The following is a 25,144-nucleotide window of genomic DNA, read 5'->3' as shown; positions in this document are numbered from 1 at the left end:
TAGCAAATATTATGTTGAATCATACTCTTTAAAAAGTTATGGATGTGCATGTATATTTTCAATTAACCAACAATGAGCTTAATCACAGTAGATGAAGAATATGTAAATACTTTCTGGAAGGAGGAGTACAGACATACCCACACATCCATGTTTTATTTAAGAAGATGATCTTATAAACACTAAGTATGTGTACTATTTTAAAATAATATTCAAAAATCCACAATCCATCTGGGTTACCAAATAGTTTACTTGCTAAAGAACCTAAAGGACCATAGTAAATATACTCTTAGAAAAGACAAGAATATATATGTAGAAGAACTGAATCAAACAGATTTTATTCAACTTTTTAGATGAGGAAAACAAATGATACAAAATAAGTCATAAGAAATGCTTTCTTATACCACTATCTCAAACCACTTTCAATATTTTACAAAATGCTCACACAGCAAATATGAAAAGCTTCAACACTCTCCCTTTGTAACTTGCTGCAATAAATGCAACTTTAACAAACATACAAATTTCTTCTGTATCTTAAAAGTTGAATTACTAATTTTTATGATGTTACTCATATTTTTATTCATATACTTTTAATGACATCATTGCCAATACATACATTATTTTAACTTTATTTTTACATTAAGCCAACATCTGTCATGCAGCCATCAAAAATCTTACAGTAAATTACACAGGTTTGTAGTCCAATTTAGACTCCAGCTTCTTAGAATCAGCCACTTTTCTGACTGCTTTCATGAAGTCTTCCTGTACTACAAAATCATGATCAGCACGAATTGCGAACATACCTGTGGAGAATAAAACAACATGACTGCTATATATCACATATGAATTATATGTTCATTATAAGAAAAACAATATAATTCTATGGAATAAATGTGAAGCTTAGATTTATTACTTCTGAGCCAGTAGTTCTAATTTGCTAAAAACCACTATCTTTTTTCAATTAAAATCCACAGGCCGGGTGCGGTGGCTCACGCCTGTAATCTCAACACTTTGGGAGGCCAAGGTGGGCAGATTGCGATGTCAAGAGATTAAGACCATACTGGCCAACATGGTGAAATCCCATCTCTACTAAAAATACACACACACACACACACACACACACACAAAATTAGCTGGGCATGGTGGCGCGCGTCTGTAGTCCCAGCTACTCAGGAGGCTAAGGCAGGAGAATGGCCTGAACTCAGGAGGCGGAGGTTGCAGTGAGCTGAGATAGTGGCACTGCACTCCAGCCTGGCGACAGAGCGAGACTCCATCTCAAAAAAAAATCCATAGCGGTGTTGTGACTATTTTCTAAAACAAAAACAGGTAAGACAATTATATGAATATTTAACATCCGGTTCAAGGCCGGGCACAGTGGCTCACACCTGTAATCCCAACACTTTGAGAGGCCAAGGTAGACAGATCACCTGGGGTCAGGAGTTCGAGACCAGCCTGGCCAACATGGTAAAACCCCGTTTCTACTAAAAACAGAAAAATTAGCTGGGCGTAGTGGTGGGCGTCTGTAACCCCAGCTACTTGGGAGGCTGAGGCAGGAGAATCGCTTGAACCCGGGAGGCGGAGGTTGCAGTGAGCCAAGATCACACCACTGCACTCCAGTCTGGGTGACAAGAGTGAGGCTCCGTCTCAAAAAAATGAATAACATAAAATCAGGCTTAAATGGTCCCTGTATCTAATTGTAGCTCTTAATAAAAACAAGCATAAAAAACCGAAGCAAATCAAAATTACCAACACACACACATTTTAAGTGTAATTTAACTTGACAGGAAGCAATTTGCTGGAAGGCACACATTTATGGGGAAAAAAAATCTTAAGTAAGTTTGATAGCCATTCTTTGTTAATAATCAAAAACGCTGAGAATAGGGAATCATATAGAAAGCCAACAGCGGGTTTTAGCAAAACTCAGGGTCATTATTCATGTGTTAAAATTTACCTAATTTATGTACAAATCGGTATTTTTATTTGATTCATATTTGAGTATCACAACTCAGTTTTTTCCTTCAACTTTTTGACAAGTACCTTCTCAAATAGTATTTGACAAAGGGGTAAAAGTTTCCTTGAATGCAGTTTTTTAAACATTAGTTGTGTCATGGATATGGGTCCCAGATTTTGAGATAATCCTAACTCATGATAAACTAAAGCAGATAAGGTTATTGCTATCTACTAATTAAATGAATTCTAATATTTCCATTGAGGATCTGCCTGTATTGAATTTTCACTTACATAAAATAAGCGAGTTAAAATAGAAGATTTCAAGGATTATTTCCTATCTTCTTTTCTAGATTTCTACATAAGGAAACAATCTATGTTGTCCTAGATTTCTACATAAGGAAACAATCTATGTTGTCCTAGAAACTGGGTGAAATGACTGATTTTTAAAAAATAACAAAGTTTCAAAACTTGTTTAGAAAGCTACAGTGAAACTAGGTAGGTTATTTTTGTAAACCTTGCACACATGGCTATTTTCCAAATCACTTTAGTGAATAAGTAAATCTGCACAAGAGATGCCTGGCCAGGCCTGGTAGCTTGTGCCTGTAATCCCAGCACTTTGAGAGGCCCAGGTGGGTGGATTACTCGGGCCCAGGAATTTGAGACCAGCCTGGACAACATGGTGAAACCCGTCTCTACAAAAAATACAAAAATTAGCTGGGTGTGGTGGCGCCCACCTATAGTCCCAGCTACTGGGAGATAAAGGAGAAATGATCAGGTTTGGGCTACAGGGAGCAGTGATCATGCCACTACACTCCAGCCTGGGCCAGAGTGAGACTCCGTCTCAAAAGAAAAAATAAAACAGAGATGTATTATAATCCAAAAGAGATAATGTCAGGACCTGAACAGGAAGGGCAACTATAGTTGAATCAAGTGTATTTTAACTTACAGAAAAATGTTAACAAAAAAGCCTTCAAGTCTAAAAAGAAGATAAGAATTTCAGTATGTTTCCAGATGTGAATGTCCCACCTAGTTAAAAAAAAAACTAAAATTTTAATCCACACAGAAGTTATAGCTCATTTGCAATAACTAAAGGTAAATTTGTAAGAATATGTAATGAAAAAAAGTGTATACTTTGATAGCAACAGCCTTTAAGTTCACTGCACAGCTTGCATTTGGATTACAATCTAACCAAAGCAATCTTCTGATAATAATTTGGTCTGGTTTACATTTTGGAAAGAGAATGTCATAAATTACTCTAACTTGTTCAAGCTATATGACAGTTTACCTCTAAATAGTTTAGTTTATTGATAAGGCTCTATGAGCATGATTTACCCTGATTTGTATTGACAGCATTTCTAGACATGAATGGAAGTATCTGACCTGCATATCTGATGCAGATACTGACTCACAGCATACCCAATACCCATGAAGATACCTGTACTGAGAAGCCCTCCCTGAGCACCTGCTTTAAACACTGTGTTGAATTTACTAAGGCTAAACATGATATGAAAAGCAAGAGGAAATCACATATTCTAATACTTAAGAAAATCTATAACCTATAAAGTCAGTAACTATACTGTAGAAGTTTATTTTTTCTATTTAAAGATTCTGTATGGAAGACAAAAACTAAATGATTCTAGGTAGGGTATTAAAGCTACTTGGTACTGGAAATAAAAATAGCATCACACAATTTTTACATACCATGTAGAAGTGAAAAAAATAGTATCACACAATCCACAGAAAATTATATTTAAATACTACATTTTACACAAATGGCATGATCACATAATTCATAAATCAATCTTTCAAAACACTGCTCATAGACTAGTATTAGACAACATACACGATTCATTTTGCAGCAGATACTTCTGGTGCTGGCCCATTCTAATTCCAGTCACAAGTGTGGTAGGCAATTCTGTAGCACCTCAGACTTACTTCAGGGGGCCAGTGTTCTATTACATGCCTCTCCTTCCACATTCTGCCCTAAGGCATGTAGAAGTGCAAAGGAGTTAACACTACCAAGGGCAAATCTCATCCAATGGGGGATGAGTACTGGTAAATAAATGTTCTAGTCTCCCAACTTTCAGCTGGGTGATCCTGGAAGGCATTCTGTATGTTTCTCTGAGATCTAACCTCCTCTTCCTATAGCACCTACCTCAATGGTGCACGCTCATATTAGCTTTCCCTCTTTCCATCTCACTTGCCCTGCTTCTCCTATTTCCTGGAATCAATTCCTAAAAGAACGGCATGAACCCAAATCCTTGCAAAGTCTACGCTCTGCTTTCGGACAAACTCAAAACAGTTTCACCAAATTTTAAAAATCAAAATCAATAGTAAAACTGTACTTTAAACCCTTACCTGCTTCAGTACAAACATTTCTCAGGTCTGCTCCATTAAAGCCATCTGAAAGCTTCACAATTGCTTCATAATCTGTTTAGAAAAAATACTGGAAATTAGTTTTAAAAATTAGACCTTTACTTGATTTATGCCCACATCGAAAATTTAAACTGAAGAGCTTACTTTGAGTTTGATCAGCTAGACATCAGCTCTGTTAACTTTCCACAATATTAATATCCAAAAACTAAGACTTCTGTTAAATAAACCAGCACCAAGCAGAATTAGACACACCCCTGAAACTTTAAAAACAGGAAATATCACCAAAATCTCAAAATATCTTAACCTATTTTTATACAGTGAAATAGCTATGCACATGTGAACTCCAGATACCTGTTAAGCTATGACTCTTATCAAAACTGTAATCAAATCTTTAATTTGAATAAACCCATAACACTCAAAACCAATTATAACAATGGAATTTACTGTTTACTTTAATCATATAAGCCAAATATAAAGTATAGCAAAACTGAAATGTAATCATACATAATTGTATCACATGGAATTTTTAAATGCTACAGCAGGCATTAGCTAGCTTCTCTGGTTTCTGTGCAAGATTCAAGTGGTGAAGTATCAGATCTATGGTAGCAGTAATACAGTGAGTTCTCCACTCACCCACATAACAGACATGAATCAAAGAGCTATAGGATTGGGGTAGCAGCAATGGATCTGATACAGAATAGGAAGAGAAATAAGACAGCACAGGCTACTACAGTTTGAATAACTTTGATGATGCACCGTTTGGTCAGGCAATATAGGGCATGTCATTCTCTATTTGAAATCATACAGATATTCATGAATTGTCTTTAATCAGGTTTAAGTTCATTGTAAGCTTCCTGAGAGCAAGAATTCCCAAGACTAGCACAGTATCTGGCATCTAGCAAGAGCTCAGTATTTGTGGAAGAAACCTATACATTGACATCCTTTGTTCAGTTTGGTCTTTCCAACTCAAAACTCTCTAACAGGGGCAATGAAGATAGTGAAAGTCAACAATCAGCTATTTGTCATTATTCTGGACCATTAACTTCTAAAGAGTTTTTAAGGCTGCCTGGAAATTATACTACATTTCCCTAGTCTGGAGGTCAGCAAACTTTTCTATGTAAAGGGCCAGAGAGTAAATACTGTGTGCTTTGCAAGCCATATGGTTTCTGTTGTAACTATTCAACTTAGCTATTCCAGTAGGAAAGCAGCCATAGACAACAGATAAATGGGCATGCTTGGGTTACAACAAAACTTTGTTTCCAAAAACACAGGGCAAGCCGAATTTGGCTCACAAGCCATGTTTTACTGGCCTGCACCCTAGTCCAATCCCTCACTTCCATAGATAATGACTTTATACCTTCTCCTCTGTCCTCAAATCTCTAAGAATACTTCCCTATCTTCATTCTGAATGTGCATTCTACTTCACTGAGAAAACAGAAGCATTCAGAGAAAAACACTTCTACAAGTTCCTGCACTATCTAAGAACCTGTCATCATAAGCCTCTTTGTACTCTGCCTTCCCCCCAGTCTCATAAAAGTACACATATATATAGGGCTAATCCCTCTTCAAGGGAAGAACATTGCCAATTTCTCTTTCTCCTAGGTCACTCCCAGTAGCATTATTAAAAAAAAAAAAAGAGGGGGGCTTGTAAACTCTTCCATCTTAAAGAAAACTCTGCCAAATCCTCATCGGCATTCCCCTTCTACTTCTTCTGTCCCCTCTGTAGAACTCTTAAAAGAAATGTCTAAACTCAATGCCTCTCCTCCCAATCTCTCTGAAACTCATCTGAAATAGGCTTTCACCTCCACCACTCCCAAGAAGCTACTTTTGACAAGATTACCAATGACCTCCACATAGTTAAATCCAAAGGTCTACTTTGAGAACTCTTTATCTGACCTATTGTCAGCATTTAACAGGAATCAATTTAAAACAAAACAAAACAAAACAAAACAAAACAAAAAAAACCAGGCTGGGTGCAGTGGCACAAGCCTGTTATCCCAGAACTTTGGGTGGCCGAGGTGGGCAGATTGCTTGAGCCCAGTAGTTCAAGATCAGCCTGGGCAACATGGTGAAACCCCATCCCTACAAAAAAACAAGACAGGGTTGGTGGTGTGTGCCTGTAGTCCCAGCTAATCAGGAGGCTGAGGTGTGAGGATCATCTGAGCTTGGGAGGCAGAAGTTGCAGTGAGCTGGGATCACACCACTGCACTCCAGCCTGGGCAAGAGTGAGACCCTGTCTCTAAAAAATAAATTACTTTGTTGGTAAGGCCTTCCCTGTGCTAATCCTCCCTGTCGTTTAAAAACATATCCTCATGCCTACTCCTGGCACTTCCCTAATTTCCTATCCCCCTTTTCTTTTTTTTTTTTCCCCCCTGAAACAGGGTCTTGCCAAACTGGAGTGCAGTCACATGATCATAGCTCCCTGCAACCTCAAACTCCTGGCCTCAAGCGGTCCTTCTGCCTCGGCCTCCCAAACCATTAGGATTACAGGAGTGAGCCACCATGCCTGCCCCCCACTTTCTTGCTTTATTTTTCTCCATAGCACTTATTATCATCTATTATACTTTGTTTTACTAACTATCTGTTTTTTTTCCTAACAAGAATGTAAGTTCTCTAATGGCAGAAATTTGTCTGTTTTGTTCCTTGCTATATTATCAGCCCTTACAAAACATTTACAATGGTTCCTAGCATATAGTAGATGCTCAATAACTATTTGCTGAATTTAAAACCACCACATTTGCTGAATTTAAAACCAGATTTAGGAAACTATCAGTAATTTCTAACAGTATTTTTCTTCATTTACCAAATGTAAATACAAATAAAATAGATGACTTCCTTACCTATTTCACCATGCTTTGTAATGGGACCTGCATGGATTTTCAGTATGTCTAATCTTGCTTGTTCATTTGGCAAATCAATATCTGAAAATAAAAAATTATTTTATAGTCCAGTTTTATCTTTTTTAAAATACAGTGGAAGGTGAAGTGAAGTATGGAAAAAGAAATGGGCACAAAGGGAAATGGACAGTAGGTAAAGAATCTTAACTCACGTATTTTTCTATCTAATCTTCCTGGACGCAGCAAAGCAGGATCCAGTGTATCTGGTCTGTTTGTAGCCATGATCATTTTAACTCTGTGCAGAGTATCAAATCCATCCATTTGATTCAGTAACTAAGAATATTAAGAATCAGATTTTACAAAACATTCTAACCATTAAAAAAATAGCACACACCTTTTATATGTCTAATGCCATGAAATGTATTGTCTACAGACAGATATATTCTATCTTCAGAATGGTCATTTGATAGAATTCTACTTTTTTCTCTCTCTTATATAAAGGGATATACTTTCTAGCCTCAAAGTTCTAAGCTAGATTATGTACCTTTTAATAGCTATGTATCTTTCTATAGCTACCAGGTAGTTTTAATAAATCTGAAGGCTTCCATCATGTCAAGAATTATGAAATTAAACTATGTGGATCTAATTTCCAATGTCCAAAATTTTATCAATTATTTTTTAAAATAAAAGCTAATAATAAAATCCAATATATAAAGTGCTTATGATATGTCAGACATAACATTTATATTAGGATAACTGGATACAAATATTTTTCTACAAATTTGATAATAAACCGAAATTTTTCTTTTTTTTTTTTGAGACAGAGTTTCACTCTGTCACCCAGGCTGGAGTACTGTGGCCTGATCATCGCTCACTGCAACCTCCACCTCCTGGGCTCGACCAGTCCTCCCACCTCAACCTCCTGAGTAGCTGGGACTCCTTTTTTTTTTTTTTTTTTGAGACAGACTCTCGCTCTGTCACCCAGGCTGGAGTGCAATGGGGCGATCTCAGCCCACTGCAACCTCGCCTCCTGGGTTCAAGCAATTCTCCTGCCTCAGCCTCCTGAGTAACTGGGATTACAGGCACGCGCCACCACGCCCAGCTAATTTTTGTATCTTTAGTAGAGACGGTGTTTCGCCACGTTGGCCAGGCTGGTCTCAATGCCTAGACCTCATGATCTGCCCACCTGGGCCTCCCAAAGTGCTGGGATTATAGGCAGAAGCCACCACGCCTGGCCTATTTTTTCAAATAATTCTACTGTACACAGAAATACTGAAAGACATAAAAAATATTGTCCTCAATTTCTAAAGTTTTCTTGAATAAATGAAAAACCTTACTGCATTTAACAAACTCTCTAAAATATAGCTAGTCTGACAATGTGTTAGTTGATGATATATTAGTTACTTGAATAAAATTAGTATTTGTGTTATTTAAAAAATCTCAATTTAAGGTTTCTAAGAGATTTTATAATTTCCAAATGCTATGTTATCTTCTGAGCAGTTCTGTATAATTTATGAAAAAAGATTTTTCAAATACTTCTAAGGAGAAAGAATTTGACACTGCAATACCCATGCTACCTAGTTTCTATTTGAAGTGGAAAATGTATTTGGACTCTTGATATCACTTTCACAGAATTTGGAGTGGGGAAAGGTAAAACTGGGGGAAGGCTTTATGTGCATTCTTTCATTCTGTCATCTATCCTCTTCAATTATCAAAACTATTTTAGTTGCCTCAGTCTCAGCAATAAAGTGAGAGAAAAAAATAATTTTTAGAGCAGCTTCATATATAATTATAGCTCATTTATTGCCAACAGTCTTAATATGACCATTACAAAAAATGTCTTCATAAAACTACCGCAAGATCACATTCCTAAGAATTTAAATATATGAATGACTGATCTACTCAAAAAAACACAGAATAGTACAGGTATATACCAAATGGAATTTGGCAGATAGCCTTATTTACTAGTAGTCATTTTCTTAGAGTTTGTAATAGAGAAACATGTTTGTTCCTGACAATATTTTCAAATTTCATATTTCATTTAAAATGTTCTATATATTTTGACTATCAAATACGCAATGTTCAGTTCATTTAATAAACATTGGTTTCTTTATAAACCCCCTTTACCAAATATTACCTCCATTAATGTTCTCTGAATCTCTCTGTCAGCTGAAGTACCCTCAGAAAACCGACGACCACCTAAGATAGTAGATTTGGAAATTTATATGCATTACTCTTTTCCTCTACAACCATCATTTAAGAAAACAGAACATAACAGTCTGTGGCTTAAAACATTAAGATGAAAATTAAAGAGCAAGAATTATGCTGACAAAGTTAGACTTGATTTTGGTGTAACATTTCTCATTTTGTTAAAGTGAAAGGTTATTTATTGAGATGGAGTCTCGCTCTGTCACCAGGCTGGAGTGCAGTGGTGTGATCTCGGCTCACTGCAACCTACGCCTCCTGGGTTCAAGTGATTCTCATGCCTCAGCCTCCTCAGTAGCTGGGATTACAGGCACGTGCCACCACATCCAGCTAATTTTTGTATTTTTAGTAGAGACAGGGTTTCACCATGTTGGCCAGGATGGTCTCGATCTCCTGACCTTGTGATCTGCCCACCTTGGCCTCTCAAAGTGCTGGGATTACAGGCGTGAGCCACCGCGCCCGGCCATGAATGGTTATTTATTAAAATTGGTTAAAGTAACATCTGATTCATTGTGGTATCTACTTCATACAAGTCACAATTACAGATTAAGAGAGGGAAAAAGGTTCTTTTACATTTAAAAAAAAGTCCTAAAACTTTCAACAAGGGTGTTATTCTTACCAATAGCATCTATTTCATCCATAAAAATGATGCATGGTTGATGATCTCTAGCATAATTAAACATTTCTCTGATCAAACGAGCACTTTCACCAATGTACTTGTCTACAATAGAACTAGATACAACCTGATTAAAGGAAAAACAGTAAGGTAAATATAAGATAATTCAAGTAAAATTAAATTTCAGTTAAGTACAAAATAATCTTCCCTTTACCTTTAAGAAATTGCAGTCCAGCTGGCTAGCAACGGCTCGTGCCAAGAGTGTTTTTCCCGTACCTAAGAATGACAAAAGAAGTCTTAATTAGATGGTAAGGTAGAAAAAAATTTGTTTTGAGACAGGCAATCACTCTGTCACCTAGGCTGGAGTGTGGCGAGATCACAGCTCACTGCAACCTTGACCTCCCAGACCCAAGCGATTTTCCCACCTCAGCCTCCCAAGTAGCTGGGATCACAGGCATGTGCCATCACGCACAGCTAAGTTTTTTGTTTGTCTGTTTTTCAGAGATGTGTTGCCCAGGCTGGTCTTGAACTCTTGGGCTCAAGTGATCCTGCCACTTCAGCCTCCCAAAGTGCTGGGATTACAGGCAGGAGCCACCGCACCCGGCCTATGTGAAACAAATTTTTAAAATCCTTTTAAGAACATAATCGTTTGGAAAGTAAATTTTTCAAAATGAAAGCTAAATCCTAAATAGAATTTTCATTTAAAATTCTAAAGTACTTGGCTGGGCGTGGTGGCTCACACCTGTAATCCCAGCATTTTGGGAGGCCGAGGCGGGCAGATCACGGGGTCAGGAAATCGAAACACAGTGAAACCCCGCCTCTACTAAAAATACAAAAAATTAGCCGAGTGTGGTGGCACGTGCCTGTAGTCCCAACTACTGGGGAGGCTGAGGCAGGAGAATCGCTTGAATCCGGGAGGTGGAGGTTGCAGTGAGCTTATAATCTCGCCACTGCACTCCAGCCTGGGTGACAGAGCAAGACTCTGTCTCAAAAAAAAAAAAAAAAAATTCCAAAGTACTTCTGCTGTCAACATTAAAATTTTAATCAAAATGTTATAATTTTTTAAATCTATTTTAAATTGACAAATAAATTGTATATTTATGGGTTAAATTATGATACATGTATATATTGAAGAATGATTAAATCAGGCAAATCAACATATCCATCACCTCACATGCTTAGCATTACTTTGTGGTTAGAACATTTAAAATCTACTTTTAGCAATTTTGAAATAGCTAATACATTATTAATTATAGTCACCATGCTATGCAATAAATCACCTAGAACTTATTCCTCCTGTCTAAGTGAACTTTATATCCTTTGACCAACATCTCCCCTATCCCCATACACCACCACAACTTCTGGTAACCACCATTCTACTCTTGGTTTCTACGAGTTCAATTTTTTAAGATTCCACATGAAAATGAGATTATGTGGTAACTGTCTTTCTGTGTCTGGCTTATTTCACTTAGTATAACATCCTCTATATTCATCCATATTGTCACAAATGACAAGGTTTCCTTTTTTAAGGCTGAATAGTATTCCAATGTGTGTATTTACCACATTTCTTTTTCTTTTTTTTTTGAGATGGAGTTTCACTTTTGTTGCCCAGGCTGGAGTGCAATGGCACGATCTCAGCTCACTGCAACCTCCGCTTCCCAGGTTCAAGTGATTCTCCTGCCTCCGCCTCCCGAGTAGCTGGGATTACAGGCATGAAATACTACACCCAGCTAATTTTGTATTTTCAGCAGAGACGGGGTTTCTCCATGTTGGTCAGGCTGGTCTCGAACTCCCGACCTCAGGTGATCCGCCCGCCTCGGCCTCCCAAAGTGCTGGCACTACAGGCGTGAGCCACTGCACCCGGCTACCACATTTTCTTTATCCATTCATCCATTGATGGGCAATTTTTAGGCTGTTTCTGTATCTTGTGAAATAATCATGGGAGTGCAGCTATCTCTGACACACTGATTTCAATTCCTTTAGATATAAACCCAGAAGTGGGATTGCTGAATCATATGGTAATTCTATTTTTAGTTTTTTGAGGAACCTCCATGTTTTCAAAAATGGCTGTGCTAATTTACATTCCCACCAACAGTGTACAAGGGTTCTTTCTCTTTTCTCTACATCTTGCAAACACTTTTGTCTTTTTTATAACAGCTAACTACTTACAACATGGACTATGACAGAAACTTCTGTTACATTAAAATACAGTCAGTCCTGCGCACTGACTGGATCTTTTACTTATGAATATTTTAATATCAAGCATTGATTATTTGGAAACTACTGGTTGAGTTATGCAAATCTTCCAAATGTTGACATTTTTCATTACACATTATAAAAAATTTTTGTTATTCTCACCACTTATCTCATCAGAAAAGTCTTTAAGTATTAATACATTAGAAAGCTGCCGTGGCTGGACATTGTGGCTCATGCCTGTAATCCCAGCACTTTGGGAGGCTGAGGTGGGTGGGCTGCCTGAGCCCAGGAATTCAAGACCAGCCTGGGCAACATGGCAAAACCCTGCCTCTACTAAAAACACAAAAATTAGCCTGGCATGGTGGCACACACCTGTAGCACCAGCTACTCAGGAGGCTGAGGTGGAAGAATCACCTGAGCCCAAGAGGCAGAAGTTGCAGCGAGCCAAGATGATCACGCCACTGCACTCCAGCCTGGGTAACAGAGTAAGACCTTATCAAAAAAAAAAAAAAAAAAAAAAGAAAGAAAAGAAAAGAAAAAAAGAAAAAGCTGTCAACCACATAGTGCCAGATATATGTTTCTAAAAATTCTAATTTTCACTTGACAGTTCAAATTTTATCAATGTCAACAGATGGTGTCGGTTGTTTATCATGACAGGCTTAATTTGTTCGCTTTGGAAAAAATGTGCGCCAAATAACCAAAAACCAGTCTTGAGTAATCAATAACTAATAACCAATAACCAGTCTGATAACCACAGCATATCTGTAAATGGTCCATTCAAGCAAAAATAGTATTCCATAAAAAGCAATGAATTCAGCTGGCAACTTAAATAACTGCACAAGTGCTTTTCCTAAAGACAACTATCTTATTCAATATGCAGCAGCAGTACTTTATATTTATTTTCCATTTTATCACAAAGAACACAAAATATTACCCAAAGATGAATATTTAACAAAATTAATAATTTTTACTGTTTCACCAAGGACTTTAAAGTGAAACTGAGTTTTTTTTTTTTACACTGCAAGTATGTGGCAGTCAAGAACACAATGGCTACTAACTAGCACTGTTTCATGCCACTAATGCTGATTCACACTACAGTGCAAGGAATTTAATTTTACCCATGGTGCTCTTGCACCATCAGCACAAATGTCAACACAGTGAAAGAGCCAAACAACATTTTAGTTTTTTGTTTTGTGTCACTGTGGGGCTACATATGTCAAGCAGTATGCTACAGGTACATTTGCCTTATATAAAAAATTTTTTTTTTTTTTTTTTTTTTTTGAGGAGTCTCACTCTGTCAGCCAGGCTGGAGTGCAGTAGGGCAATCTCGGCCCACTGCAACCTCTGCCTCCCAGGTTCAAGCAATTCTCCTGCCTCAGCTTCCCGAGTAGCTGGGATTACAGGTGCACGCCACCACGCCTGGCTCATTTTTGTATTTTTAGTAGAGACAGGGTTTCATCATGTTGGTTGACCAGGCTGCTCTTGAACTCCTGACCTCCGATGATCTGCCCGCCTCGGCCTCCCCAAGTGCTGGGATTACAGGTGCGAGCCACTGAGCCTGGCTTAACATTTTAGTATTATAAAGTAGTTTTGACCTTACAGATTCGATGAAAGCATCTCTGGGTCTGTGAACCACAATTTGAGGACTGCTGCACTAGAATCACATGGCCTGGTAAGATAAATGTACTGTGAGGCACAAATGCACTAAGCATGCCTCAAAGAACAGTAGACATAAATATCCTATCTCATTCTCACTCTGAATAGAGTAGAAGTTAGAACTGCCCACATCAAATTTCCATCTTATGGCCAGGCGTGGTGGTTTATGCCTGTAACCCCAACACTTTGGGAGGCCAAGGTGGGCAGATCGCTTGAGTCCAGGAGTTTGAGATAGCCTGAGCAACATGGCAAAATTGCTTCTCTACAAAACATACAAAAATTAACCAGACATGGTGATGCATGCCTGCAGTCCCAGCTACGTGGGAGACTGAGGTGGGAGAATCACTTGAGCGGTGATGCATGCCTGCAGTCCCAGCTACGTGGGAGACTGAGGTGGGAGAATCACTTGAGCCCGGAAGGCGGAGGTTGCAGTTAGCCCAGATCGTGCCATTGCACTACAGCCTGGGCAACAGAGTGAGACCGTGTCTCAAAAAAATAAAAATAAAAAAATTGTCTTTTTTTTTAATTCCTTAATTCATTTATCTTATTGGTGGAGTAGAAATAATTCAATACCAACCTGGTGGTCCATATAACAAACAGCCTTTTGGAGGTATTATTCCTACACGCTGAAATAACTCTGGGTTTGTAAGAGGTAATTCTATCACCTAGAAAAGAAGTTAAATCTTTCTTAAAAAGTTAGTCAAGATTTTTAATGTACTTTCAAATACTTTAAGTCAAATATCACCTTAGTTAGGTGTACACATCATAATTCTTAATAGACCTAGACTTCCATGCTAGGTAAAACCATTTATATTAAGAGGCTTTGCTTCAGGTAGATTTAAGATCTCTTAAATCTAAAAAAATTTTAAATAATGTTTTTTAAATAAACCACACACTTGATTGGGGTGATGGTTACACAGATATATAACTTGTCCAAACATATTTGAAATGTACACTTAAGAATCTACATTTTTTTAATGTAATTATACCTCAATGAAAAATTATACTACAAAAAAATCAGTTAAGTCAAAAGAACATATAAACAAAAAACACAACTCAAAAGATCTATACTAGTTTGCATTTGAAAATACAACACAAAATAATTCTAAAATGGTGGATGGATTTGACAACATACCAAAAGAAAAGGTATATACAATTTTTATCTGTTGGCATTTTGCCACGGCAGCTTTTAAAGAACAGTATGTTCTGCTCTTAAGAGTGATTCAAGGAAGAAAAGTGGAGACTAGAGAAATTGAAGATCTGAAAGTCCAATTTAAATTACTTATAGTACCAGTAACTTGAGAGAGAAATTTCTTTTTTTTTTTTTTTTTTGAGACAGAGTCTGTTGCCCAGGCTGGAGTGCAATGGCGTGATCTTGGCTCATTGCAACCTCTGCCTCCCGGGTACAAGAGATTCTCCTGTCTCAGCCTCCTGAGTAGCTGGGACTACAGGTGCCACCACCACACCTGGCTAATTTTTGTATTTTTAGAAGAGAGGGGGTTTCACCGTATTGGCAGGCTGGTCTTGAACTCCTGACCTCAGATGATCCACCCACCTCAGCCTCCCAAAGTGCTGGGATTATAGGCGTGAGCCACCATGCCTTACCGAGAGAAATTTCTATTGAATAGTTGTGTTGGGCTAGGTGCGGTGGCTCACGCCTGTAAATCCCAACACTTTGGGAGGCCAAGGCTGGAGGATGGCTTGAGTTCAGGAGTTCGAAAACAGCCTGGACAACATGGTGAAACCCCATCTCTACAAAAATAAAAAAATTAGTCACATGTGGTGGCGCATGCCTTCAGCTACTTGGGAGGGTGAGGTGAGAGGATGACTTCAGCCTGGGAGGTAGAGGTTGCAGTGAGCTGAGACTGCACCACTGCATTCCAGCCTGGGCAAAAGAACCAGACCCTGTCTCAAAAGAAAAAAAAAAAAAGTTGTGTCCATATGTGCATAAAGCGTGACTGGGAAAAGCCAGAAGTGAGAGAAATCAATACTCTAAAGTGTAAAGTATCTGCAGACAGTAAAGGATACTGCATGTATACATGGGATTCTTTCTGCTCCTATGGCTAATGCAGCAAATCACTGTTGAAAGCAAGTTTTCACCGTTTTATGAAGCACTAGTTCTTCCTCTGTTGCCCTTTCATTAATACAGGTGAGAACTGCCTTTTTTTTTTCTACACTTAGACCAGTGATTCTTCAAGTATTGTCAAAGAAAAATTTGGTTTCATAATCACTTGGAATGCTTGCTTAAATGCTAATTCCTGTGCCTACCCCCAATCTAGTCCATCAAAACCACTCAGAACGCCTAGTAATGTGTATTTTTAGTAAGAGTTCCAAAAAAATTAATGTACTGAAGTATGAGAACTGGCTTAAAGCTTAAATCAGATTGTGTAAGACATTCCGATTATTCCCATTAATTCCTAAATATTCACAGCCTAATTTAGGATAAAATCCATAGGACAATGTAATTTGCTTTACAGATAACAGTTAAGAAGCTGTCTGTGCTATGAAGTAAGGCAATCCTGATTTGATTCTTCACCTAAAAGCTTACAAGATTTAAGACAATCCTAAAGCCAGTGGTTTTCTTGAATGGCAGCAAACAGCTTTAACAAAATAAAATATTTAAGGAACCGGTACCCTACTCTTCTGTAAGAGTGGGAAGCTAGTATTAATGAGGTTATGGAAAAAACTCATCACACACATTATCCAAATATGCTCTGACCCAAGTAACTTATTATGATAATCGAAACCACAGGATATCAGATTACATCAATTACTCTTAGCTTTTTCTCCATTCCTTTGCCACAAAAAGAGCAGGATTTTTCTAACACCAAATTATCTCCAAATAAAAAAACAACAGTAATTTTTACAGCTAGAAATTCAGTGCTATTCTTCTTAGCAAGAATAGTAAATACATAATATTCTTAACTAACATTTGGACAAAAAGTACTTTTTCATCCTGTTTCTCCTGTTAAGAATCCTAAAACTAGTAGTATTTATTAGCTAAGTTCAGAGAATAAGGCACACAGTACCAACCTCTCTTAATTCCCGGATCTGTTCTGATAGCCCTCCAATCTCAGAATAAGAAACATTCCCAGGGTCCTCATGAGACATGTTATAAACCAGTGGATCCACCTCTCTTGGCAAATATCTAGAATAAAAAGGTATGTATTTTTCTTTTGAAAGATATATTTTCTCTTAGCCTACAGATAGCATATAAATAACTTGCTCATGCAAGCACCTGTAGCTGATCTCATAGATGTGCTTAATTAGAAACTAGTAAAAGGGAAAAAGTGCCAAAATATTCAGTGATCTCAAGAAGCATATATCTCAGATAAAAACCACCCTTTGTGAAAATAAAAGGTTAACTAAATAGAATAAGAAACCCACCTCATGATAGTTAGTGTAGTCATATCCAAAGCAACTCTCGTTCCTGGCTTCAGCTTACTTTTGTCAAGCTAGTTTTGTAAAACAAAAGATATTACATAAAGACTTAAAAAGGGAATAACACTCTAACGAGAGTTTAATATTTAGAAGCCAAACACTCATTTTTACCCTCCAGAGAGAACACAAATATGAGATTATAAACTCTATGCTAACAAAATGGCTTATAAAATAAGTAATTCAAAGTGATTTCCACCTGCTCCTTAAAAGCATGCCCCTTTGTGTAATCTCAGTGTAAAATGTGAAATGACTAACACGCAAAGCTTGAGGCGGCAATGGTACAGTGACTTTGGGAATTGCTACCAAAGCATTTATAGAAAAATCCCTTAGTGAACATTTTAGGGAAAGGAAAGGGAAGCATTTTAAAGGTGTGCTCATCAGATTTATTTTGAAATGTACAGCTTCTGAGAAGAATGTGTGTTAAATGCTCATGAGAGTAGAGAAAAATGCATGGTTTCCCCTTAGAGATTTTTATTAAAATGCTTTAAAGCCCCAAAACCCAGCAACCATCATTCATGCCTTTGCTACATGACAGGCACATGCTGAGCACATTACACATTAGGTTGAATCATACTAAATAATTTCTTGGCTTATCTGGCTAAAATTAGATAGAATCTACTAGATCTGCCTCACACTCAGGATGTTGTTATTTTTCAAAGATAAAGTTACTTTTTTTTTGAGATGGAGTGTGGAGTCTCACTCTGTCGCCCAGGCTGGAGTGCAGTGGCGCCATCTTGGCTCACGGCAACCTCTGCCTCCCCGGTTTAGGCAATTCTCCTGCCTCAGCCTCGAGTAGCTGGCATTACAGGTGTGCGCCACCATGCCCGGCTAATTTTTTTTTGTATTTTTTAGTAAAGATGGGGTTTCACCATGTTGGTCAGGCTGGTCTCGAACTCCTGACCTCGTGATCTGCCCACCTCAGCCTCCCAAAGTGCTGAGATTACAGGCATGAGCCACCCCGCCAGACCCAAGTTACTTTTTAATAGTTTAAAAAACTGCGTGCCAATACAATTTCGGAATCATATAAATTACTGACCACTTGTCACAGGATTTTACAAAGAGCTTCAAATTTAGGAAGATAGGCAAAACACTAGGATTAATATAACAATTAAGGAAAAAACAGCTAAGAAGTGAGGTTACTTGAAAAAATAAGACGATAAATCAATATGAAGCTATTTCAATGTTTACATCTATAGGGAATACAGGCTGAGTATTCTTAATCTGAAAATCCAAAATGCTCCACAATGTGAAATTTTTTGAATGCTGACATGATGCTCAAAGAAAATGCTCATCGGAGCATTTCAAATTTTTGATTTTTTTAATTAGGGATGCTCAACCAGTACAACGCAAATATTCTAAAACCTGAAAAAAAAAAAGCCAAAATCTAAAACACATTTCTGGCTCAAGTATTTTGGATAAGGGATACTCAACTTATATATACTTTGGCTTTTCTAATGTTTTTTAGTTTTCAAATACAGTCTTGTCCCCATGCAACCTGAAATATCTTAGAAATGCCAACTTTCGGCATCCACAGAGCCCTGAAAGGGACATGAAAACCCCTTGTCAGTTTAGGTATCTAACATTTTGACTTATGTCAAATGTTTGAAAATGTCAACTGCTTATATACTAGGCAAAATCCTAATAGGGGATTTAGTTCCTGGATTAAATTCTCCCTTACAGCCATATTCTGTGAATGTTTTAAAACCTGAACCTGAAATGACAAACAGAGAAAACTCTTCCAATGAATTTAAAAGAATTCTCTAAGGACACTTCCTAAAGAATAATACATAAATTGATTTCAGACACTACTGAATGACTTGAGGTCATTTGTTGGCATCTTTGATAACTGTAAAATAAAATTTAGAATTATTTCAACTTGCCCTACCCTAATCTAAATGACCTCATACAAAATTAACTTAGGCCATGGTACAGTCCATAAGTAACAGTTCTGAATGTCTAAATATAAACACAGGTAACTGATGGTATCTAACACTTTTAAGTCCTCTTTAAAAATGACATTAAAATAAAATGTCTATTTTCCAGTTCTAAAATACTTTTATTTCTAAGTGGCTATTAATAGATCTGACTGAGACAATGTAATACAGTAGAAAGTACGGAATGCCAGGAGTCAAAGCCCATGATTTGAATTCAGGCTTTGTTAATAACTAGCTATGTCTGAACAAATCATCCTTGTGAGTTATGGGTATAAATGCCCCACCTGCTTGCCTCAAGAATTAGAGACAATAACTTACATGAAACTGCTTTGTCAATCATCAGGCACTATACAAATATAAAGTATTACCTGTCGACGACAACCCACAACATATCTTGGTCCATTGGTAGCTTTAACAATGACTAGAAGAAAAAACATAAAAGAACTAATTGAAAAATAGAAAGTAAAAAAATACATACCCACGTTGACAGAGGGTTTAGTTGTATTTCTGTCCTCCAAGAAGACATTAGTTGAAGGAAAACTTAAGTCTATGCAAAAATACTCTCTCTCTGCATTATTGTCATTAAAATAATAAGCATTTCAAAAGTGAGAGAGGTGGGCTGTTTCTTTACTAATTAATAAGCTAATTCATCACTCACATTTTTCTTCAGTTAACTGTTTAAGCACTTCACCCACAATCTAAGGAAGAAAATAAAAAGCATTACTTTTTGGCAACGGCTAAATAAAAAAGCAAATTACCATCACCCCCTATTCCCCAAACTCCATCACCTACCTGCCCAACACTTTGTAGGGCCTTCAGATCATTTTCAGACTTTTCATACTGCTTGGTAAGTTCTTTTAATTGTTCCCTTACTGAAATAATACAATTTGAACATTTTTAATTGAACAGTAATCTTAGTGTGTTTAAGTCGCTACGTCTCACTTTACTGTTTACGTAAGTCTATTTCACTTTACCTAAGTTTCACAGCCACTATTTCAAACCATAAAAGAAATAATGCTGTTTGTAATGAGTAGGTGGCATGTATAACAACAAAATGTTACAGAGAAAGCACCATATTTTTACTTTCTTGACCGGCAATACTTGTTTAAGCACATCTTAAGTTACAGTCTTAGAAGATATTGACACCCTGACACAGGATTTGCGACTACAAATCCGAATGATAATCAGTTAGACCCTTCCTCACCTCTTCACCTACCCACTTGGATTGTTCTCTGACATTCTACCCTAAATAAAGTCAACAAATGCAGTTCTCCACAGAATCATTTAATTATGGTTCTCCATTTAATTAAACTACTCATGCTTTTCAATGAAAATGCACTGAAAAAAAAGTTAAGCACTCAGGAGGTAAGGGAAATTTGTATGCCTGATACAGTACAACACGAAACACGACAAGACGATATGGGTTATTATGACAACTGGAACACTTCTCTCTTAAGCTCCGGGGCCGTCTTTCGACTCCAAGAACAAGCCGACTCCCTGGGTCTCATCTCTTGAGCTTACTTGACTCAAGCGCCTTCCCCTCTCCGAGTCCCGGGACTCCACCAACACTGCCCTTCCTGCACCCTAATCTGGGAAACATCCTCGGCCCACTTCTCCATTCCTCCTTTACTTCTTTTTCATTTCCACCTCAAGGCCGCCGATGTTCTGTCACCTGGGCTGGACTGGGCCATTTCTACACCCGAAGGAGTGCTGTTCCACAAGCTCAGGGCCGGATGACAAAGCGCCTTGTCCCTGGCCCTAGGCCTGGTCATCTCTAAGGCTCGGTTGCCGGGCTCGGCGAAAGGCTTCTACTTTGTCAGAGGCAGAAGCGAGTCGAGGCACTTGATTACATGGAAAGAAAGGTGCACTCACACTCCTTAAGACGGCCGTCGATCTCCTTGTGCTCAAGCAGCTTCTTGCGGTAGTCCTGAAGCGCCTTATCTCTAGGGTCCGCCATGATGAGAAGCCGTCTCTCATAGGGGATGCCGGGAATGGCCATGGCCGTCCGGGCGGGGGAAGGGGCGGGGCGAGGGACGAAACCCTGCCTGGAGGGGTGGGTTCGCCCATGAACCCGCCCCTTCCGGTGGGCCCCGCCTTTCTACTCCACTTCCACCTCTATGTCTCGGTTCACCTAGAGCGCCGGCATACACTGAAGGAGGCCTCCACCCATACCGTTTCTTGCAAGCCGAGATAGGTAAAGCAGGACTCAGATATCCCGGTCTTCCCCTGACAGGCCTCAGTATTAAGTCACTGCTGTCCCGGAAGTATAAAAGGCTCTGTAATAAACTGAGATGGAAGTGAAGTAGGAAATGTGTAATACTTCAAAAGAGTTCCGATGGCCTGTCGACACAACACAGATGGCCTTTGTTATAACACAGTACTGTCCAAGATCTCCACGTGCTGGAGAAGTAGACAGTTTTATTCATCCATTCAGTCAGTGAATGAGGTATTAAAGGTAGATCTGCTTATCATTTGGTGGGAAATAATAAAAACTTCAGTTTAACAAATACTATGAAGGAATTAAAACATGGTGAGAAGTATGGTGGGAAGAATTAATCTAGAACAGATATCTGAGATGAGGAGCCAGCCTTGCAACAACTGAAGAAAACCTAAACAAACAGTGCAAGTCCTGGAGTGGAATGGGGTGGGGGAGTGTGGGTAGAAAGCTTGGCTCACTTCCAGGAACAGAAAGGAGGCCAACGAGACCAGTAGGGGGTGGGTTGTAGAGATGTGGGGTACAAGATAAAGATGCTGAAGTAGGCTGAGGCAGGAACTTTGAAGTCTGATAGAACCTTCAGATTTATGTATGTATTTATTTATTTTTGAGATGGAGTCTCGCTCCTGCCGCACAGGCTGGAGCGGTGACGCTATCTCGGCTCACTGCGACCTCCACCTCCCAGGTTCAAGCAATTCTCCTTCCTCAGCCTCCGGAGTAGCTGGCATTACAGGTGTGCGCCACCACGCCAGGCCAGTTTTTGTATTTTTAGTAGAGACGGGGTTTCACCATGTTGGCAAGGCTGGTCTCGAACTCCTGACTTCAGGTGATCCACCCTCCTCAGCCTCCCAAAGTGCTAGGATTGCAGGTGTGAGCCACTGCACTTGGCCAGATTTTTTTTTTTGAGTCTGTGTCTCACTCTGTCACCCAGGCTGGAGTGTAGTGGTGCGATCTTGGCTCACTGCAACCTCTGCCTCCCCGGTTCAAGCGATTGTCATGCCTCACCCTCCTGAGAAGCTGGGATTACAGGCGCCCGCCACCACGCCGGGCTCATTTTTGTATTTTCAGTAGGGATGGGGTTTCACCATGTTGGCCAGGCTGGTCTCGAACTACTGACCTCAAGTGATCCACCTGCCTCAGCCTCCCAAAGTGTTGGGATTACAGGCGTTAGCCACAACGCCTGGCCAACTTTCAGATTTTTGTGATTTGGGGAAAATTACATACTCCCTCAATATCTCTGTAAAATGATCATAATAATTGCACTTATCTAATAGGTTTGTCATGAGTATTAAATAGGATAATGTGTCTAAACACAACATCTGCCACATAGCATGTACTCAATAATGTTCTTTTGAATAGATATTTATTTTAAGGGTAGTAATGACTCCAATTTTTGCAGTATAGGTCCTCATTGCTACACCTCTTGCTATCATTGTTCCTGGGGACAATTAATTGTTGTCCAAAAAAAATGAGTAAAATTCTCCAAATAGATTCCATTTGGTCTCACCTTATCCAATGGCCATGAATGTTTGAGTTTAAATATATATATCCTAAATATACAAATAAAGTACAAATTTTTGTAAATTAATGACCTAAAGTCACATAAAGGATGCCTTCAAATTTATTAGGAACAATTCTGATGGGTATTGTGTGAATATTCCATTCTATTTTTCTTTTTTCTTTTCTCTTTTTTTTTTTTTTTTGAGATGGAGTCTTGCTCTGTTGCCAGGCTGGAGTGCAGTGGCGCGATCTTGGCTCACTGCAACCTCCACCTCCCGGGTTCAAGTGATTCTCCTGCCTCAGCCTCCTGAGCAGCTGGGATTACAGGCGCGCACCACCACGCCCAGCTAATTTTTGTATTTTTAGTAGAGACAGGGTTTCACCATGTTGGTCAGGCTGGTCTCGATCTCCTGACCTCGTGATCCGCCCGCCTCGGCCTCCCAAAGTGCTGGGATTACAGGCATGAGCCACCGTGTTTGGCCAATTTTTCTAAATGTGACTGGGTTCTTGCAGTACACAATGAACAAGGAGGCTGTATTGGGCAGGGATAGTCCCTTCTGCCACTCAGTTGCAACTACTCTGGTCAAACTAGTCCACCCATACCAAAATATGTCACCTCTGACATCAAGAAGTAAAGAAGAGAGGACAAGGCAGAGAAAGAAAGCTCAGTTTGGCTCAATTTAAAATATTTATGAGCACATACTGATAGGTTATTTTAACATTAATCACATCAATATTTTAAACTCCCTTAACCCTTGTTCTTTTTCTTTTACCCATCTGGCAGCATTTCAACTTCAGATGAATCTTCTATTTTCCCCATGCCTACACTAGCCCTGTTACTTTTTTTTGTTTGTTTTTTGTTTTGAGCAGGAGTCTCGCTCTGTCGCCCAGGCTGGAGTGCAGTGGCGCGATCTTGGCTCGCTGCGATCTCTGCCTCCCGGGATCAAGGGATTCTTCTGCTTCAGCCTCCAGAGTAGCTGGGACTACAGGTATGCGCCACCACACTCAACTAATTTTTGTATTTTTGGTAGAGATGGGGTTTCACCATGTTGGTCAGGCTGGTCTTAAATTCCTGAGCTCAGGTGATCCACCTGCCTTAGCCTCCCAAAGTGCTGGGATTACAGGTGTGAGCCACTGCGCCTGGCTGTTACGTTTTTATACATGCCTACAAGACTGTATTCCTCTCCATCTGAAAACGTTGCTCAACTTGTAATTATATATTCTTAAATATGACTAAATGTTTAGAGTCTTTTCCCTGCAGTGGACTGTAACCCCTTGGAAAACAAGGACTGTGACTATTTATTTCCCCTGATTGGATCCCCAGTGTCTAGCACAGTGTCTGAAATAAAAGAGATACATGTATATTGAATGAATGAATATGTCAGGCACTAAGATAGGTAAGCAGAGTTATAAAGAGACTAAGAAATGTGACCAGTACTCAAGGAACTTAAAATATCATAAAGTGAAAACAGAAAAATACAAATGTGACCAAAAAATGAAAATTAGAACATATAGGGTGGAAGAGATTTAAGAAGGTAGGGCATATCTTAGTTTATTTTGGAGTCATTAAAAGTGATGTCATAACAAACGGTAATGAGATTGATGTAGACCTTCAAAAATCATGTAAGGATAGTTTCTCAATCTATTTTCCTATAACTTGGCACAGATGAGTGTGGTCATTTTAAAATATGTACACAAATTATTTGACACTTTCCACTTCAAGAGGTGGAGCATAATTCCCCTTCCTTGGACCTAGTGACTTGCTCTTGATAAAGTGGAAGTGACAGTGCGCAACGACGGAGACTAGATCACAAAAAGTGTTGAGCCTTCCTTTTGACTCTCCCTTGGATAACTCCCTGTGGGAGAGCCAGTTGTCATGGCATGAGGACACATCAACAGATCTATGGAGGGACCTACATAGCAAGGAACAGCCATCCAGGACCTTAAGGCCTCCTGCCAACAGCCATATGAGTGAGCAGTTCCTGGCAGAGATCCTCCGGCTCTAGGCAAGCCTTTAGATTACTGCAGCCCTAGTACTGATTGCAACACCATGAGAGACTGAGTCACACAACTCAGTTCAGCTGCTCCTGAATTGCTGGTCCTTAAAAGCCATGAGATGATAAATGTTTGTTGTTTGAAGCCATTTAGTTTTGGGGTAATTTGTTACACAGTGATCGATAACAAATACAACAGGAACAGATTTATTTTTAAGAGAAAAATT

At 38.9% G+C, this 25,144-nt stretch overlaps 1 protein-coding gene across 1 annotated transcript; it reads right to left on the bottom strand.

The window, feature by feature from the left end:
- Nucleotides 1-306: 306 nt before the first annotated feature.
- PSMC6 (proteasome 26S subunit, ATPase 6) lies at nucleotides 307-21,550 on the bottom strand. Its single transcript, XM_054448730.2, has 14 exons — nucleotides 21,081-21,550; nucleotides 20,001-20,080; nucleotides 19,867-19,906; nucleotides 19,577-19,629; nucleotides 17,221-17,288; nucleotides 16,867-16,981; nucleotides 14,411-14,498; nucleotides 10,196-10,257; nucleotides 9,985-10,108; nucleotides 9,298-9,359; nucleotides 7,373-7,493; nucleotides 7,164-7,244; nucleotides 4,306-4,377; nucleotides 307-800 (listed from the first exon to the last, which is right to left on the bottom strand). The coding sequence occupies exons 1-14, from the start codon at nucleotides 21,205-21,207 to the stop codon at nucleotides 682-684; spliced, it is 1,212 nt and encodes a 403-aa protein (XP_054304705.1). The 5' UTR covers nucleotides 21,208-21,550; the 3' UTR covers nucleotides 307-681.
- Nucleotides 21,551-25,144: the final 3,594 nt, after the last annotated feature.

The sequence above is a fragment of the Pongo pygmaeus genome, chromosome 15 (assembly GCF_028885625.2).
Source record: "Pongo pygmaeus isolate AG05252 chromosome 15, NHGRI_mPonPyg2-v2.0_pri, whole genome shotgun sequence".
Classification (NCBI taxonomy): Eukaryota; Metazoa; Chordata; class Mammalia; order Primates; family Hominidae; genus Pongo; species Pongo pygmaeus.
This window is presented reverse-complemented; position numbering and strand designations above follow the sequence as displayed.